General features: G+C 42.3%; 1 protein-coding gene across 2 annotated transcripts in view; it reads right to left on the minus strand.

The window, feature by feature from the left end:
• Positions 1-4,311: 4,311 nt before the first annotated feature.
• The window catches only part of parp8 (poly (ADP-ribose) polymerase family, member 8), a 99,042-nt gene continuing 84,805 nt past the window's right edge, over positions 4,312-18,548 (minus strand). For both annotated transcript variants that reach the window (XM_045706660.1, XM_045706661.1), the window contains 7 exons: positions 18,348-18,460; positions 18,064-18,136; positions 15,252-15,321; positions 9,876-9,949; positions 9,693-9,762; positions 5,752-5,836; positions 4,312-5,422 (listed from right to left, as the gene is read on the minus strand). In XM_045706660.1, coding sequence (XP_045562616.1) covers positions 5,320-5,422; positions 5,752-5,836; positions 9,693-9,762; positions 9,876-9,949; positions 15,252-15,321; positions 18,064-18,136; positions 18,348-18,460 — 588 coding nt within the window. In that variant the 3' untranslated portion in view covers positions 4,312-5,319. The remainder of the gene's footprint in view (positions 5,423-5,751; positions 5,837-9,692; positions 9,763-9,875; positions 9,950-15,251; positions 15,322-18,063; positions 18,137-18,347; positions 18,461-18,548) is intronic.

An 18,548-nucleotide genomic window follows, 5' to 3' on the forward strand; every position in this document is an offset into this window, starting at 1 on the left:
TTGTGGCGGCAGGTTAAGAGTAGGTACCCTAGTGGTTAAAAGCAGGTAGCCTAGCGGTTAAGAGCAGGTAGCCTAGCGGTTAAGAGCAGGTAGCCTAGTGGTTAAAAGCAGGTAGCCTAGCGGTTAAGAGCAGGTAGCCTAGGGGTTAGGAGGAGGTAGCCTAGGGGTTAAGAGCAGGTAGCCTAGCGGTTAAGAGCAGGTAGCCTAGGGGTTAAGAGCAGGCATCCTAGCGGTTAAGAGCAGGTAGCCTAGCGGTTAAGAGCAGGTAGCCTAGGGGTTAAGAGCAGGCATCCTAGCGGTTAAGAGCAGGCAGCCTAGCGGTTAAGAGCAGGTAGCCTAGCGGTTAAGAGCAGGTAGCCTAGGGGTTATGAGCAGGAAGCCTAGGGGTTAAGAGCAGGTAGCCTAGTGGTTAAGAGCAGGTAGCCTAGGGGTTAAGAGCAGGCATCCTAGCGGTTAAGAGCAGGTAGCCTAGCGGTTAAGAGCAGGTAGCCTAGGGGTTAAGAGCAGGCATCCTAGCGGTTAAGAGCAGGTAGCCTAGCGGTTAAGAGCAGGTAGCCTAGGGGTTAAGAGCAGGCATCCTAGCGGTTAAGAGCAGGCAGCCTAGCGGTTAAGAGCAGGTAGCCTAGCGGTTAAGAGCAGGTAGCCTAGGGGTTATGAGCAGGAAGCCTAGGGGTTAAGAGCAGGTAGCCTAGTGGTTAAGAGCAGGTAGCCTAGGGGTTAAGAGCAGGTAGCCTAGCGGTTAAGAGCAGGAAGCCTAGGGGTTAAGAGCAGGTAGCCTAGGGGTTAAGAGCAGGTAGCCTAGCGGTTAAGAGCAGGTAGCCTAGCGGTTAAGAGCAGGTAGCCTAGGGGTTAAGAGCAGGTATCCTAGTGGTTAAGAGAAGGTAGCCTAGTGGTTTAGAGCAGGTAGCCTAGGGGTTAAGAGCAGGTAGCCTAGCGGTTAAGAGCAGGTAGCCTAGCGGTTAAGAGCAGGTAGCCTAGGGGTTAAGAGCAGGTATCCTAGTGGTTAAGAGAAGGTAGCCTAGTGGTTTAGAGCAGGTAGCCTATCGGTTAAGAGAAGGTAGCCTATCAGTTAAAAGCAGGAAGCCTAGCGGCGAAGAGCAGGTAGCCTAGGGGTTAAGAGCACTGAACCTTGCGATTAAGAGAAGGTAGCCTAGCGGTTAAGAGCCGATAGCCTAGCGGTTAAGAGCCGATAGCCTAGCGGTGGGACGGCAGGTAGCCTAGCAGTTAAGAGAAGGTAGCCTGAAGGTTTAGAGCAGGTAGTCTAACAATTAAGAGCAGGTAGCCTATTGTTTAACAGCAGGTAGCCTAGCGGTTAACAGCAGGTAGCCTAGCGGATAAGAGCAGGTAGCCTAGCGGATAAGAGTAGGTAGTGATTAAGAGTAGTTAGACTAGCGGTTAAGAGCAGATAGCCTAGCGGTGGGGCGGCAGGTAGCCTAGTGGTTTAGAGCAGGTAGCCTAGCAGATAAGAGAAGGTATCCTAGCGGTGTAGAGCAGGTAGCCTAGTGGTTTAGAGCAGGTAGCCTAGCAGATAAGAGGAGGTATCCTAGCGGTGTAGAGCAGGTAGCCTAGCGGTGAATGAGCAGGTAGCCTAGCGGATAAGAGAAGGTAGCCTAACGGTTAAGAGCATGTAGCCTAGCGGTTAAGAGAAGGTAGCCTAGAGGTGTAGAGCAGGTAGCCTAGCGGTGAATCAGCAGGTAGCCTAGAGGTTAAGAGCAGTGAGCCTTGCGGTTAAGAGCAGGTAGCCATAGCGGATAAGAGCAGTTAGCCTAGCGGTTAAGAGTGTTGGGCCAGTAACCGAAAGGTCGCTGGTTTGAATCCCTGAGCCAACTGGGTGAGTAATCTATTGATGTGTCCTTGAGCAAGGCACTGAACTGTAATTGCTCCTGTAAATCACTCTGGATTAGAGCGTCTGCTAAGTTATGTAAATTTATTTATTTACCTATATTTGTTACAATAACGTCAAATATATTTAAACTTTAAAATCATTAGTGATAAAAAAAATGTATTAAAAAAATATGACCTGTGACTTACAGTATTTTTTGTTCAGAGTGGTTGGTGTCCTACAGTATGACTAATATAAACTTCAGAGTGGTTGGTTTCCTATATGACTAATATAAACTTCAGAGTGGTTGGTTTCCTATATGACTAATATAAACTTCAGAGTGGTTGGTTTCCTATATGACTAATATAAACTTCAGAGTGGTTGGTTTCCTATATGACCAATAACAATGTTCAGATTGGTTGGTTTCCTATATAACTAATATCAATGTTCAGAGTGGTTGGTTTCCTATATGACTAATATCAATGTTCAGAGTGGTTGGTTTCCTATATGACCAATAACAATGTTCAGAGTGGTTGGTTTCCTATATGACTAATATCAATGTTCAGAGTGGTTGGTTTCCTATATGACCAATATCAATGTTCAGAGTGGTTGGTTTCCTATATAACTAATATCAATGTTCAGAGTGGTTAGTTTCCTATATAACTAATATCAATGTTCAGAGTGGTTGGTTTCCTATATAACTAATATCAATGTTCAGAGTGGTTGGTTTCCTATATGACCAATAACAATGTTCAGATTGGTTGGTTTCCTATATAACTAATATCAATGTTCAGAGTGGTTGGTTTCCTATATGACCAATATCAATGTTCAGAGTGGTTGGTTTCCTATATAACTTATATCAATGTTCAGAGTGGTTGGTTTCCTATATAACTAATATCAATGTTCAGAGTGGTTGTTTTCCTATATGACCAATATCAATGTTCAGAGTGGTTGGTTTCCTATATGACCAATATCAATGTTCAGAGTGGTTGGTTTCCTATATGACCAATATCAATGTTCAGAGTGGTTGGTTTCCTATATGACCAATCTCAATGTTCAGAGTGGTTGGTTTCCTATATAACTAATATCAATGTTCAGAGTGGTTAGTTTCCTATATGACTAATATCAATGTTCAGAGTGGTTGGTTTCCTATATGACTAATATCAATGTTCAGAGTGGTTGGTTTCCTATATAACTTATATCAATGTCTACTTTAAACCATCATCATTTCATAATAAATATATAATTTACAGTGAACACAAGGGATAGTATTTGAGCTCTGATTGGTCTTTAAAAGCACAGCTGAGTTCTGATTGGTCTTTAAAAAGCACAGCTGATATCTGATTGGTCTTTAAAAAGCACAGCTGAGATCTGATTGGTCTTTAAAAAGCACAGCTGAGATCTGATTGGTCTTTAAAAAGCACAGAAATATATAAATAAGCAGCAAACACCAATGCTTAGTATGTATAGAGATCCCATACCCTCCTAACAAAAGGAACCGTTTTAAAATGTTCTTTAATTGGGGCTCCGATTATACGTCCACATATACCCATAGTTTTAATCAAAGTATAAAGATCAATCTGACATGTTTTAATACTGAATAGCTTTTTTTTTTAAATACGTTTTATTCTATTTAAACTGGTTGTGAGTGGTAAGTGTGTGGAACTTGTGAATTTATAAAATGTATCTATTCTTGACTGGAGTCAAGGTCTTTGCTATTGTAAACCAGTAGACCCCCCCCCCACTATAAAAAGAGAAGAAACCAATATATACATTTCCTGGTATGATATGTGAAGGAAACTAATCTACTTCCTAAATTAACACAGCATACATTTCTGCTCATGTTTGATGACGTCTCATTGAAAGCTCTTACACACTTCAATTCAAATCGCCGCCTTTTGGGGCGACGCACCATTTAAAGGCAATGTTACCCACGGGTCGAGGAGATGGCCTTCTAAGTAAACACTGCAGATGTCGGCTCAATGGGAAATTCCCTTTAAAGTTGCACTATGCAGTAATCGCTCTGCTATTTCCTAGTTGCTAAATTTCTAACAGTTTGCTTAATTTCCGTTTATGTAACAAAACAAGCAAGTATAGTGTAGGTAATATATTGTAAAATATATTTTCCATAACCAAAAATATTGTATTTTCAGCTGTTTGAACCTGGTGTTACAAAACCGAAAGTAAAAGACGCAAAAAAACCGAAACTTAAGAAAGGGAAGCATAGAAATAGCGCACATAGAACAGATCTACCACTTCTTCGAGTGGCTTTCAATGAGAATGACGGATCTAGTACCCCCATTTCTATGTGAATTTCCCAGCTCCCCCCCCCAAAAAAAGTTACATATTGCAGCTTTAATTGTCATCCGAGCTACAACTCGGATCTTCTGCAGTCCTGATTGAATCCTGGCCTTTTATTTATATTCTACTCAATGTATTGTTGTGTCCCTCAGTCTACATGGAATGGTAACCAACATATTACACCACCGTCGAAAATACAACAATGTTTAATTTTAAAATAATCAAGTGGAAAAAAAAGGCTTTTTAAGTTTTTCAGATTATGACCCAGTTGTTAGAACAAATGTATGACATTAAGAAAAATAAAGTGCATATAAACACCTTCGGTATACATAAAGTACATTGTATTTTAAAAAGGTACAACTCTTTTATAGTAAATAAGGTAAGATAGATGGGACCTTTTTCTAGACAGGAAGGGAACATATTGTTATTTTTTGCTGAAAAGGTCCCACATCTACTAGCAAGAAGTCTCAAAATATTCACCAAAGAGTTTTACCGTTTTAAATGTTCTCTACAAAATAAATGAAGTCGTCCCAATCAAGTCAAACTGAGAGACGTACCGTGTCTTCAGAAAAACAGGACTCTCCATAGTATTTATAAACTTATCAGTCAAACTGAGAGATGTACCGTGTCTTCAGAAAAACAGGACTCTCCATAGTATTTATAAACTTATCAGTCAAACTGAGAGACGTACCGTGTCTTCAGAAAAACAGGACTCTCCATAGTATTTATAAACTTATCAGTCAAACTGAGAGACGTACCGTGTCTTCAGAAAAACAGGACTCTCCATAGTATTTATAAACTTATCAGTCAAACTGAGAGACGTACCGTGTCTTCAGAAAAACAGGACTCTCCATAGTATTTATAAACTTATCAGTCAAACTGAGAGACGTACCGTGTCTTCAGAAAAAGCGGGGATTCTTCATAGTATTTATAAACTTAGCAAAATGTGTTCTTCCCTAAAGAGTTTTGCTGTGTTTCAGTTGTAAATATGTGTTGTCGATTTCACCAAGGTTAAAAACACTTGTAGTTTTTCCCATTGAAGATTTCAAACTTTTGCTAAGTTGTTGATGTGTTCTTTACATTGGTCGGAAACACACTTGTTACGACGCGGCTACCGCAGCTCAATAATGCAGCTTGGAGCCGGGAGGTGGCGGCAGGAGTATTACGGGAAGGACATTTTCCATTTTCGGTGAGGTTCATCCCGTGGCAGTCTGATTGCCAATGACTCGTAAGATCTCTCGATGGATGCCAGCGTCTTGTGTGTTGATGCTTGTATCTCCCACCTGGCCATCTTCATAGCTGGATCAGAAGAAACACACAATAATATCATATCCTCGGGAACTACCAACACTGTGATCAGAACATATTCATAGTTGGCACTCCAGCTTTTAAACTGAGATAAAAGTTGAAATGTTCACTTGTAATATCAACTATATTATTGAGATGTAAAACCTCTCTTTGGGTTTGTCGAAAGGAAATACAGACAGTCTGATTTGATGAATTTAACACCACTGTCTGTATAAACACTGTCGTGTTTTTACTACTGATACGTAGGAAGAAGCGTGTACAGACGTGGTCGTATATTTACACGTAGGAAGAAGCGTGTACAGATGTGGTCGTATACTTACACGAAGAAGAAGCGTGTACAGACGTGGTCGGTGTTTGGGACGACCCAGATGTCTCCATGTTTGTGCAGGTCAGGGGACGTGATGACTGGAAGAGACAGAGAAGGACATATAAATATATATTAACATTTAGTTCACATATATGTTATCAGTTAATAAATTCTCCATTGTTGTTCTGTGGTTGCTCCAGCCCAGGGTTTCCACTAGATTCCAAAGCCACAAAGTCAGATTCCACACCAACAAAGTCAGATTCCACAGCCACAAAGTCAGATTCCACAGCGACAAAGTTAGATTCCACAGTCACAAAGTCAGATTCCACAGCCACAAAGTCAGATTCCACAGCCACAAAGTCAGATTCCACAGCCACAAAGTCAGATTCCACAGCCACAAAGTCAGATTCCACAGCGACAAAGTCAGATTTCACAGCTACAAAGTCAGATTCCACAGCCACAAAGTCAGATTCCACAGCCACAAAGTCAGATTCCACAGCGACAAAGTCAGATTTCACAGCCACAAAGTCAGATTCCACAGCCACAAAGTCAGATTCCACAGCCACAAAGTCAAAATATCTTTTTGATGATCCTTTCAGGTTTGAGTAAAGCGTAAGGTTAGCAGTGTGGTTAAGGTCAGGGTTAGTTTTAAATCACATTTTAAAAAGATCCATTCGAGAAATATGTGGGATTTATGACTTTGTTAAATCAAATCAAATTGTATTTATCACATGTGCTGAATACTTACAGTGAAATGCTTACTTAGAAGCCCTTAACCAACAATGCAGTTTTAAGAAAAATATTTACTAAATAAACTAAAGTAATTTTTTAAATAAAAGAGCAACAATTAAAATAACAATAACGAGGCTATATACAGGGGGTACCGGTCGGTACCGAGTCAGTGTGTGGGGGTACAGGCTAGTCAAGGTAATTAAGGTAATATGTACATGTAGGTAGAGTTATTAAAGTGACTATGCATAGATAATAAACAGTGAGTAGCAGCAGTGCAAAAAAGGGGGGGAGGGGGGACGACAACAACAATGCAAATAGTCCGGGTAGCCATTTGATTAGCTGTTCAGTAGTCTTATGACTTGGGGGTAGAGGCTGTTAAGACGCCTTTTGGATCAAGACTTGGCGCTCCAGTACCGCTTGCCGTGCGGTAGCAGAGAGAACAGTCTATGACTACAGTGGCTGGAGTCTTTGGCAATTTTTAGGGCCTTCCTTTGACACCGCTTGTTATAAAGGTCCTGGATGGCAGGAAGCTTGGCCCCAGTGATGTACTGAGTGATTTACATGGGCCGTATGCACTACCCTCTGTAGCGCCTTGCGGTCGGAGGCCGAGCAGTTGCCATACCAGGCGGTTTTGCAACCAGTCAGGATTCTCTATATGGTGCAGCTGTATAACTTTTTGAGGATCTGAGGACCCATGCCAAATCTTTTCAGTCTCCTGAGGGGGAATAGGCGTTGTTGTGCCCTCTTGGCGTGGTTAGACCATGTTAGTTTGTTTGTGATGTGGACACCAAGGAATTTGAAGCCCTCCTTTTCCTGTAGTCTACGATCATCTCCTTTGTCTTAATCACATTGAGGGAGAGGTTGTTGTCTTGGCACCACACTGCCAGGTCTCTGACCTCCTCCCTATAGGCTGTCTCATCGTTGTCAGTGATCAAGCCTACCACCGTTGTGTCGTCGGCCAACTGAATGATGGTGTTAGAGTCATGCTTGGCCACGCAGTCATGGGTGAACAGGGAGGACAGAAGGGGACTAAGCACGCACCTCTGAAGGGCCCCTGTGTTGAGGATCAATGTGGCAGATGTGTTGTTACCTATCCTTACTACCTCGGGGAGGCCCATCAGGAAATCCAGGATCCAGTTGCAGAGGAAGGTGTTTAGTCCCAGGGTCCTTAGCTTAGTGAAGAGCTTTGAGGGCATTACGGTGTTGAACGCTGAGCTGTAGTCAATGAATAGCATTCTCACGTAGGTGTTCCTTTTGTCCAGGTGGGAAAGGGCAGTGTGGAATGCAATTGAGATTGCGTCATCTGTGGATCGGTTGGGGCGGTATGCAAATTGGAGTGGGTCTAGGATTTCTGGGATGATGGTGTTGATGTGAGTCATGACCAGCCTTTCTAAGCACTTCATGGCTACAGACGTGAGTGCTACGGGTCGGTAGTCATTTAGGCAGTTCATCTTAGTGTTCTTGGGCACAGGGACTATGGTGGAGTGCTTGAAACATGTAGGTATTACAGACTCGGTCAGGGACAGGTTGAAAATGTCAGTGACACTTGCCAGTTGGTCAGTGCATGCTCGAAGCACACATCCTGGTAATCCGTCTGGCCCTGCGGCTTTGTGAATTTTGACCTGTTTAAAGGTCTTACTCACATCGGCTACAGAGAGCGTGATCACACAGTCATCCAGAACAGCTGGTGCTCACATGCATGCTTCAGTATTGTTTGCTTCGAAGCGCGCATAGAAATAATTTAGCTTGTCAGGTAAGCTCGTGTCACTGGGCAGCTTGCGGCTGGGTTTCCCTTTGTAGTCCATACTCTTAGTCCTGTACTAACGCTTTGCCTGTTTGATGGTTCGTCGGAGGGCATAGCGGGATTCTTATAAGTGTCAGGGTTAGAGACCGGCTCCATGAACGCGGCATCTCTAGGCTTTAGCTCGGTGCCGATGTTGCCTGTAATCCAAGGGTTCTGGTATGTATGTACGGTCACTTTGGGGACGACATCATCGATGCACTTATTGATGAAGCCGGTGACTGATGTGGTATACTCCTCAATGCCATCGGATGAATCCCGGAACATATTCCAGTCTGTGCAGCAAAACAGTCCTGTAGCTTAGCATCTGCTTCATCTGACCACTTCCTTATTAGGCAAGTCACTGGTACTCCTGCTTTAGTTTTTGATTGTAAGCAAGGATCAGGAGGATAGAATTATGGTCAGATTTGCCAAATGGAGGGCGAGCTTTGTACGTGTCTCCGTGTGTGGAGTAAAGATGGTCTTGAGATTTTTTTCCTCTGGTTGCACATTTAACATGCTGGTAGAAATGAGGTAAAACGGATTTAAGTTGGCCTGCATTAAAGTCCACGGCCACTAGGAGCACCGCCTCCGGATGAGCATTTTCTTGTTTACTTATGCCCTTATACAGCTCGTTGAGTGCAGTTTTAGTGCCAGCATCAGTTTGTGGTGGTAAATAGACAGCTATGAAATAATATAGATGAAAACTCTCTTGATAAATAGTGTAGTCTACAGCTTATCATGAGATACTCTACCTCAACCAAGCAAAACCTCGAGACTTCTTTAATATTAGATTTTGTGCACCATCTGTTATTTATAAATAGACACAGACCACCACCCCTTGTCTTACTCCGGAGGCAGCTGTTCTATGTTACTGATTCATGGAAAACCCAGCCAACTATATATTATGCATGTTGCCGTTCAGCCACAACTCAGTGAAACATAAGATATTATAGTTTTTAATGTCCCGTTGGTAGGATAGTCTTGAACGGAGCTCATCCAGTTTATTCTCCAATGATTGCACGTTGGCCAATAGGATAGACGGTAGAGGTGGGTTACCCACTCGCCGACGAATTCTCACAAGGCACCCGTATCTGCGTCCTCTGTATCGGCATCTCTTCTTAATGCGTATGATGGGGATTTGGGCCTGGTCCGGTGTCAACAGTAAGTCCTTCGTGTCCGACTCGTTAAAGAAAAAAAAATCTTCGTCCAGTTTGAGTTGTGTAATCGCTGCTCTAATATCCAGAAGCTCTTTTCGGTGATAAGAGATGACGGCAGACACATTATGTACAAAAATAAGCTACAAACAATGCCAGAAAAACAAAAAAAAACGAAATAGCACAATTGGTTAGGAGCCCGTAAAATGGCAGCCATCTTCTCCGGCGCCAATCTCATAGGAGTATAGAAGTTGGTGACGACCCCAGCCCAGAGCACATACGTACCTTCACATAAGGCTATGCACTTTAGGTTCCGACTTTGCAAAAACTGGGGCTGCTGTCCTTTCTTTGTTGACTGCAAAAGGAAACAACTCTAGTGAATAGAAATGTTCATTTTCCCCCAGAATATTCCATTTTAACCCCTGTTCCATCAACACCTTGCAAAAGTGTAAATGTCCTCATGCTAACCTGCAAATGTAAGTTGGTCTTGTTTGTCGCAGTTTGGTCTTTTGAAGCAACCTGCTGTTGCTTTTTGTTCATCCCTGAATGGAGAGAAAGATCAATTTTTAGAAGTGATCACGAGCATGAAACATTTTGTCTATTTCAACAATAATCACATTTTAAATAGACAGAATTATAATTCCTCCAAAACAACTATTACATTTTAAATAGACAGAACGGTAATTCATTTAAAACAGGGCTCTAACTCCTCTAGCTCCACAATGGGTGGAGGCAGCAGACCTCCATTCATGTCATTATTGAAAGAGATTGTGATATCTCACATCTCAAAATAATAGGGCTAATTAATGTTAGATCCCTCACTTCCAAGGCAGTTATAGTCAATTAACTAATCACTGATCATATAATTTTGATGTGATTGGCCTTACTGAAACATTCATTTACAGTGTTAAATGAGGCCTCTCCTCCTGGTTACACTAGTGACCATATCCCCCGCGTATCCTGCAAAGACAGAGGTGTTGCTAACATTTACAATAGCAAATTTAAATTTTGACCCCAGAAAATGACTGCGTTTTCATCTTTTGAGCTTCTAGTCATGAAATCTATGCAGCCTACTCAATCACTTTTTATAGCTACTGGGCCGTATACATCGTTCCTCACTGAGTTCCCTGAATTCCTATCTGACCTTGTAGACATGGCAGATAACATTCATATTTTTGGTGACTTCAATATTCACATGGAAAAGTCCACTGACAGACTCCAAAAGGCTTTCGGAGCCATCATCGACTCAGTGGGTTTTGTCCAACATGTTTCTGGACCTACTCACTGCCACAGTCATACTCCTGATCTAGTTTTGTCCCATGGAATAAATATTGTGGATCTTAATGTTGTTCCTCATCATCCTGAACTATCGGACCACTGTCTTATTACGTTTGCAATCGCAACAAATAATCTGCTCAGACCCCAACCAAGGATCATCGAAAGCCGTGCTATAAATTCTCGTACAACACAAAGATTCCTAGATGTCTTTCCAGACTCCCTCCACCTACCCAACGACGTTGGAGTACAAAAATCAGTTAACCTGTTATGGCTAGGGGGCAGTATTTTCACGGCTGGATAAAAAACGTACCCGATTTAATCTGGTTACTACTCCTGCCCAGTAACTAGAATATGCATATAATTATTGGCTTTGGATAGAAAACACCCTAAAGTTTCTAAAACTGTTTGAATGGTGTCTGTGAGTATAACAGAACTCATATGACAGGCAAAAACCTGAGAAGATTTCATGCAGGAAGTGGCCTGTCTGACAAGGTGTCGTTCTTCTTGTCTCTGTTTATTGAAGAGTGAGGATCTTAGCTGTCCCGTGACACTTCCTACGGCTGCCATAGGCTCTCAGAAGGCGGCAAAACGCTGAATCGTGGCTTTGCAGGCTCTGGCTGAAACAAAGTAGCGCGTTTGGGTGGTGGCTGGTTACAGTACTGTGAGACTCAGGCTCGTGCCCGCGTCGACCGAAAGCTTTGTTTTCTTTCCTCTGTTTAGCTAAATGGACATTCCCGGTCGGAATATTATCACTTTTTTATGAGAAAAATGGCATAAAAATGGATTTTAAACAGCGGTTGACATGCTTCGAAGTACGGTAATGGAATATTTCGATTTTTTTTGTCACGAATTGCGCCATGCGCACGACCCTGATTTACCATTTCGGATAGTGTCTGGGACGCACGAACAAAACGCCGCTATTCGGATATAACGATGAATTATTTTGGACCAAACCAACATTTGTTATTGAAGTAGCAGTTCTGGGAGTGCATTCTGACGAAGACAACAAAAGGTAATCAAACTTTTATAATAGTAAATCTGATATTGGTGAGTGCTAAACTTGCCGGGTGTCTAAATAGCTAGCCCGTGATGGCTGGGCTATGTACTTAGAATATTGCAAAATGTGCTTTCACCAAAAAGCTATTTTAAAATCGGACATATCGAGTGCATAGAGGAGTTCTGTATCTATAATTCTTAAAATAATTGTTATGCTTTTTGTGAACGTTTATCGTGAGTAATTTAGTAAATTGTTAGCAAATTCCCCGGAAGTTTGCGGGGGTATGCTAGTTCTGAACGTCACATGCTAATGTAAAAAGCTGTTTATTGATATAAATATGAACTTGATTGAACAAAACATGCATGTATTGTATAACATAATGTCCTAGGTGTGTCATCTGATGAAGATCATCAAAGGTTAGTGCTGCATTTAGCTGTCTTCTGGGTTTTTGTGACATTATATGCTAGCTTGAAAAATGGGTGTCTGATTATTTCTGGCTTGGTACTCTGCTGACATAATCTAATGTTTTGCTTTCGCTGTAAAGCCTTTTTGAAATCGGACAGTGTGGTTAGATAAAGGAGAGTCTTGTCTTTAAAATGCTGTGAAATAGTCATATGTTTGAAAAATTGAAGTTTTTGTATTTTTGAGGAATTTGTAATTCGCGCCACGCCTATCATTGGATATTGGAGCAGGTGTTCCGCTAGCGGAACATCTAGATGTAAGAGGTTAACCACCTAACTGAGGAACTAAATGTAAGCTGTAATACCCAATAAATAAATAAATATTTGTCACAAGAAACTAGTTCCCTGGTATACAGAAAATACCCGAGCCCTGAAGCAAGCTTCCAGAAAATTGGAACGGAAATGGAGCTCCACTAAACTGGATGTCTTCCGACTAGCTTGGAAAGACAGTACCGTGCAGTATCGAAGACCCCTCACTGCTGCTCGATTATCCTATTTTTCCAACTTATTTGAGGAAAATAAGATCAATCCAAAATGTATTTTTGATACTGTCCCAAAGCTAACTAAAAATAAGCATTCCCGAAGAGGATGGCTTTCACTTCAGCAGTGATGAATTCATTCTAACTTCTTTGACGAAAATATCATGATCATTAGAAAGCAAATTATTGACTCCTCTTTAAATCTGCGTATTTCTCCAAAGCTCAGTTGTCCTGAGTCTGCACAACACTGCCAGGATCTAATATCAATGGAGACACTCAAGTTTTTTAATCCTATATCTCTTGACACATTCATGAAAATAGTCATGGCCTCTAAACCTTCAGGACCCTATTCCAACTAAACTACTGAAAGAGCTGCTTCCTTTGCTTGGCCCTCCTAAGTCTCGGTGTTCCTCAAGGTTCTGTTTTAGGACCACTCTTGTTTTCATTATATATTTTACCTGTTGGTGATGTCATTCGGAAACATAATGTTAACTTTCACTGCTATGCAGACGATACACAGCTGTACATTTCGATGAAACATGGTGAAGCCCCAAAATTGCCCTCCCTGGAAGCCTGTGTTTCAGACATAAGGAAGGGGATGGTGGCAAATGTTTTACTTTTAAACTTGGACAAAACAGAGATGCTAGTTCTAGGTCCCAAGAAACAAAGAGATCTTCTGTTGGACCTGACAATTAATCTTGATGGTTGTACAGTTGTCTCAAATAAAACTGTGAAGGACCTCAGCGTTACTCTGGACCCTGATCTCTCTTTTGACGAACATATCAAGAATATTTCAAGGACAGATTATTTTCCATCTTTGTAACATTGCAAAAATCAGAAATGTTTTGTCCAAAAATGATGCAGAAAAGCTAATCCATGCTTTTGTCACTTCTAGATTAGACTACTGCAATGTTCCACTCCCTGGCTACCTGGATAAAGCGCTAAATAAAATAAAATTAGTGCTAAACACGGCTGCTAGAATCTTGACTAGAACCCCAAAATTTGATCATATTACTCCAGTGCTAGCTTCTCTACACTGGCTTCCTGTTAAGGCAAGGGCTGATTTCAAGGTTTTACTGCTAACCTACAAAGCATTACATGGGCTTGCTCCTACCTATCTTTCCGATTTGGTCCTGCTGTACATACCTACACGTACGCTACGGTCACAAGACGCAGGCCTCCTTATTGTCCCTAGAATTCCTCAGAAAACTGCTGGAGGCAGGGCTTTCTCCTATAGAGCTCCATTTTTATGGAATGGTTTGCCTATCCATGTGAGCGACGCAGACTCGGTCTCGACCTTTAAGTCTTTATTGAAGACTCATCTCTTCAGTAGGTCCTATGATTGAGTGTAGTCTGGCCCAGGGTTACGAAGGTGCCCGACAAGGCACTGGAGAGACGAACCGTCCTTGCTGTCTCTGCCTGGCCATTTCCCCCTCTCTCCACTGGGATTCTCTGCCTCAAACCCTATTACGGGGGATGAGTCACTGACTTACTGGTGCTCTTCCATGCCGTCCCTAGGAGGGGTGTGTCACTTGAGTGAGTTGAGTCACTGACGTGATCTTCCTGTCCGGGTTGGCGCCCCCCCCTCGGGTTCGTGCCATGAGGGAGATCTTCGTGTGCTATACTCGGCCTTGTGTCAGGGTAGTAAGTTGGTGGTTGAAGATATCCCTCTAGCGGTGTGGGGGCTGTGCTTTGGCAAAGTGGGTGGGGTTATATCCTGCCTGTTCGGCCCTGTCCGGGGGTATCATCGGATGGGGCCACAGTGTCTCCTGACCCCTCCTGTCTCAGCCTCCAGTATTTATGCTGCAGTAGTTTATGTGTCGGGGGGCTAGGGTCAGTCTGTTATATCTGGAGTATTTCTCCTGTCTTATCCAGTGTCCTCTGTGAATTTAAGTATGCTCCCTCTAATTCTCTCTTTCCTTCTCTCCCTCCCCTCCCAGAGGACCTGAGCCCTGGGACCATGCCTCAGGAATACCTGGCTTGATGACTCCTTGCTGTCCTCAGTTCACCTGGTCATGCTGCTGCTCCAGTTTCAACTGTTCTGCCTGCGACTATGGAACCCTGACCTGTTCACCGGGCATGCTACATTGTCCCGGACCTGCAGTTTTTGACTCTCTCTCTCTACTGCACCTGCTGTCTCGAACTCTGAATGATCGGCTATGAAAAGCCAGCTGACATTTACTCCTGAGGTGCTGCCATGTTGCACCCTCGACAACCACTGTGATTATTATTATTTGACCCTGCTGGTCATCTATGAACATTTGAACATCTTGGCCATGTTCTGTTATAATATCCACCCGGCACAGCCAGAAGAGGAGTGGCCACCCCTCAGAGCCTGGTTCCTCTCTAGGTTTCTTCCTACGTTCCTGCCTTTCTAGGGAGTTTTTCCTAGCCCCCGTTCTTCTACATCCTGCATTGCTTTCTGTTTGGGGGTTTTAGGCTGGGTTTCTGTACAGCACTTTGAGATATCAGCTGATGTAAAAAGGGCTTTATAAATACATTTCATTTTAAATAGACAGAACGGTAATTAATCTAAAACAACCATTTGTTTTTCCCTTCTCAAAGTTACCAAGAGAAACCGTCCTTAACCCCTGATCTAATGCTGTTGCTCCATCCGAGACTTACATACCTGAGTAGCCAAAGGATATGCTTGACATTGGGCTGAGATAGATTCCACTCCCATAGATGGCGCCATGGAGCTGCAGACAGAGACAATACAATAACCAAAATATTAGAGGCCTTTAAAAAGTGGAACTGACAGCGTCTTAACAACAATAAATCTTATTAAAAATCTATTCAAATACACACCCAGGAAGAATATAATGCCTTTTTTATTTATTTTTTATTCTGAGAAGTGAACATTTAAATATGGTGATTTTCATACAATCATAGAATGTTTGGGAATGACATAGAGTAATGCATTTGTGAGAATTCTATAGCAATATAGAATGGGAAAGCGGCCGTGCGTTTGGACAATTAATAGACACTGCAGTAAATAAAACCTACTAAAAAACATGCCAGTCTTGTCCGGGACCAGACACAGACCGCTGCGCCATAGCCAATCAGAGCTACAGTAGGCCTATATGCAAATATACAGGCAGTAGGGCCTGCCATCATTCACTATGAATTGGACTGTGTTTACAGGCAGTAGGACCTGTCATCATTCACTATGAACTGGACTGTGTGTTTACAGGAAGTAGGACCTGTCATCATTCACTATGAACTGGACTGTGTGTTTACAGGCAGTAGGACCTGTCATCATTCACTATGAACTGGACTGTGTGTTTACAGTAGGACCTGTCATCATTCACTTTGAACTGGACTGTGTGTTTACAGGCAGTAGGACCTGCCATCATTCACTATGAACTGGACTGTGTGTTTACAGGCAGTAGGACCTGTCATCATTCACTATGAACTGGACTGTGTGTTTACAGTAGGACCTGTCATCATTCACTATGAACTGGACTGTGTGTTTACAGTAGGACCTGCCATCATTCACTATGAACTGGACTGTGTGTTTACAGGCAGTAGGACCTGCCATCATTCACTATGAACTGGACTGTGTGTTTACAGGAAGTAGCAACAGCGTGACTTTAGATCATTAGAACACATTCACCAAAAGCCACAAAATACACCTGAGTGGATTTCTGCGAATATGTAAATACCACGGGAGTCCTCTCACATTTGGGAACTTGACAGTCCTATTGATCAAACAACCATGAACAGGTAAAGCTTTCTCTCCCTCAGTTGCCTATGCACAACAACAACAACAACAACAACAAGATCAACAACTAATGCTAGCCAGAGCGAGATGAGCTAAACTCTAATGAGGCAACAGTAGATAAACCCTCTCAAACTTGTTTGGCTGTCAAAATCGCACTAATAAACGATTAGGGGAATAGTAGCCAGCTCGTCCTTCTGCAGCCTGCCTGCCAATGCATGCCCGTCCCAACCCGCGTTTTGACTACTGAATGGGAACTTGCCTGCCAGCCCATTTTAACGATGCCAAATACATTTGATTGACATCTAAGATATGTTATAACTGTGGAAAAGTCGTTCAAGTTCAGCGTAGCTAGCTAGCAAAGTGATTAACACCTTTTGCTAGCTAATCAAATGACACTTGGATCTCTAATTGTAGCCACCGAAAAAACGAGATGGGGGGGGGAAATCGTCGGCCCACTCAACCCACTCACCCAATGACATGACATCCTCCCAGCAGCTAGTTAGTTAGCTAGCTAGCTAACGTTAGACTCCGTGTGTTTAGGTTGTGTCACGTCCTGACCAGTAATAGGGGTTATTTGTTATTGTAGTTTGGTCAGGACGTGGCAGGGGGGTGTTTGTTTTATGTGGTTCGGGGTTTTATGGGATATGTATTTTTGTAAGAGGGGTGTTTGATTTATGTGTTCCGGGGTTTTCGGGTAATGTTCTTGTTTTGTATTTCTATGATTTTCTAGGTTGTGTATTTCTTTGTTGGTCTGGTATGGCTCTCAATCAGGGACAGCTGTACATCGTTGTTGCTGATTGGGAGTCATACTTAGGTAGCCCTTTTTTTCACCTGTGTTTTGTGGGAAGTTGTTTTTGCATTGCTGTGTGTTTAGCCTGCAATACTGTGCGTTCGTTCGTTTTCTTGTTTTTGTTACGTGTCTCAATAAAAGTTCAAATGAGCACTCAACCCGCTGCGCCTTGGTCTACTCCGTACGACAATCGTTACAGGTTGTTAAATAAATAGATACATAAATAGGTAAGCTAGTCTATTAGCCGCATTACGACTGACTTGTGGTCATTTGCCGTTGCTACTTTGATTATATTAACATTCCCAGCCTTAGTTACATTTGTCCGTTTTTATCCCCATTGAAACTGAAATAGTGCATCCCGAATGGCTGGAGGCAGCAAACAATGTTACCAGCTGTTATTTACAACCTGTAAGCAAATATTTGTTGGACTAACAAGAAATGTATTGGTGAATTATATGAATATGCGTTGAACTGCATCCATCTATTCTGACAGCAATGCTTTTCTCTTCGTCATGGAACGAGTCGAGTCACCCAGAACCTATTTTTTAAAAACCTCTTAAAAAGTTGTTTTTTCGTAGCACAAATCGGGGAATTTGATATTTTTTCACTGATATTATTATGATTGTCTGTTTGTTTCATATCCGCAAAGTAGTTCAAACGCTTGTCAGTTCCACTTTATCATGTAATATGCAATGTACTGTATATTAAATAGGTATGGTAACTGTGGATTGCAAACGAATAGGTGTTAGGTTGATAAGCAGAGTGTATCCTTGAACGGTTATGGGTTACATTTCCTCAGCTCCACCTCACAGTTTACCAAACAAACTAGTCTCAGGGGTCAGGCATTTCAAATCACAGCTTGTTCCTTTAAAGGGTTGATAAACACATTGTATACCTCCTCAGATGTTTATTTTTTATTTTTTTTACCTGAAGTCTTGTGTTGGATGCAACCACCAAACCGTTCCTCAAAATGGAGTGCCAATTCTCTATGTGAGAACCACTGAGGAGAGAATTAAAATATATTAAAATATATGAAAATATATTATAAAGGTGTTACTCAAATCCTACATAGCCTTATAACTGCATCATAATGCATTATACAGTTGTAAGATTACAAAAAGTTTTTAAAACAAAACATTGTGTTGCGTTCATGAGTGTAGGGCTGACGTGTAGCTAGCTAGCTACTGGTAGATGTAAGAAAACGTTCCTACTGGAAAGCAAAGGTACTCCCAAAGAGGTTTTTGGCAGCTCGGAAGTTGGACTCTTTGGCGGGAGGACTGCTGAGTAGAAGGAACTGGTGCTGGGTGTGCATGAACTTCAGCTGCTGCAGTCGTGACAGGGAGACACAACACGAGAGACTCATCACTATGCATCCTACATGACACCCTATTCTCTGTATCAAAAGTAGTGCA

Source organism: Salmo salar, chromosome ssa24, assembly GCF_905237065.1.
Source record: "Salmo salar chromosome ssa24, Ssal_v3.1, whole genome shotgun sequence".
NCBI lineage: Eukaryota > Metazoa > Chordata > Actinopteri > Salmoniformes > Salmonidae > Salmo > Salmo salar.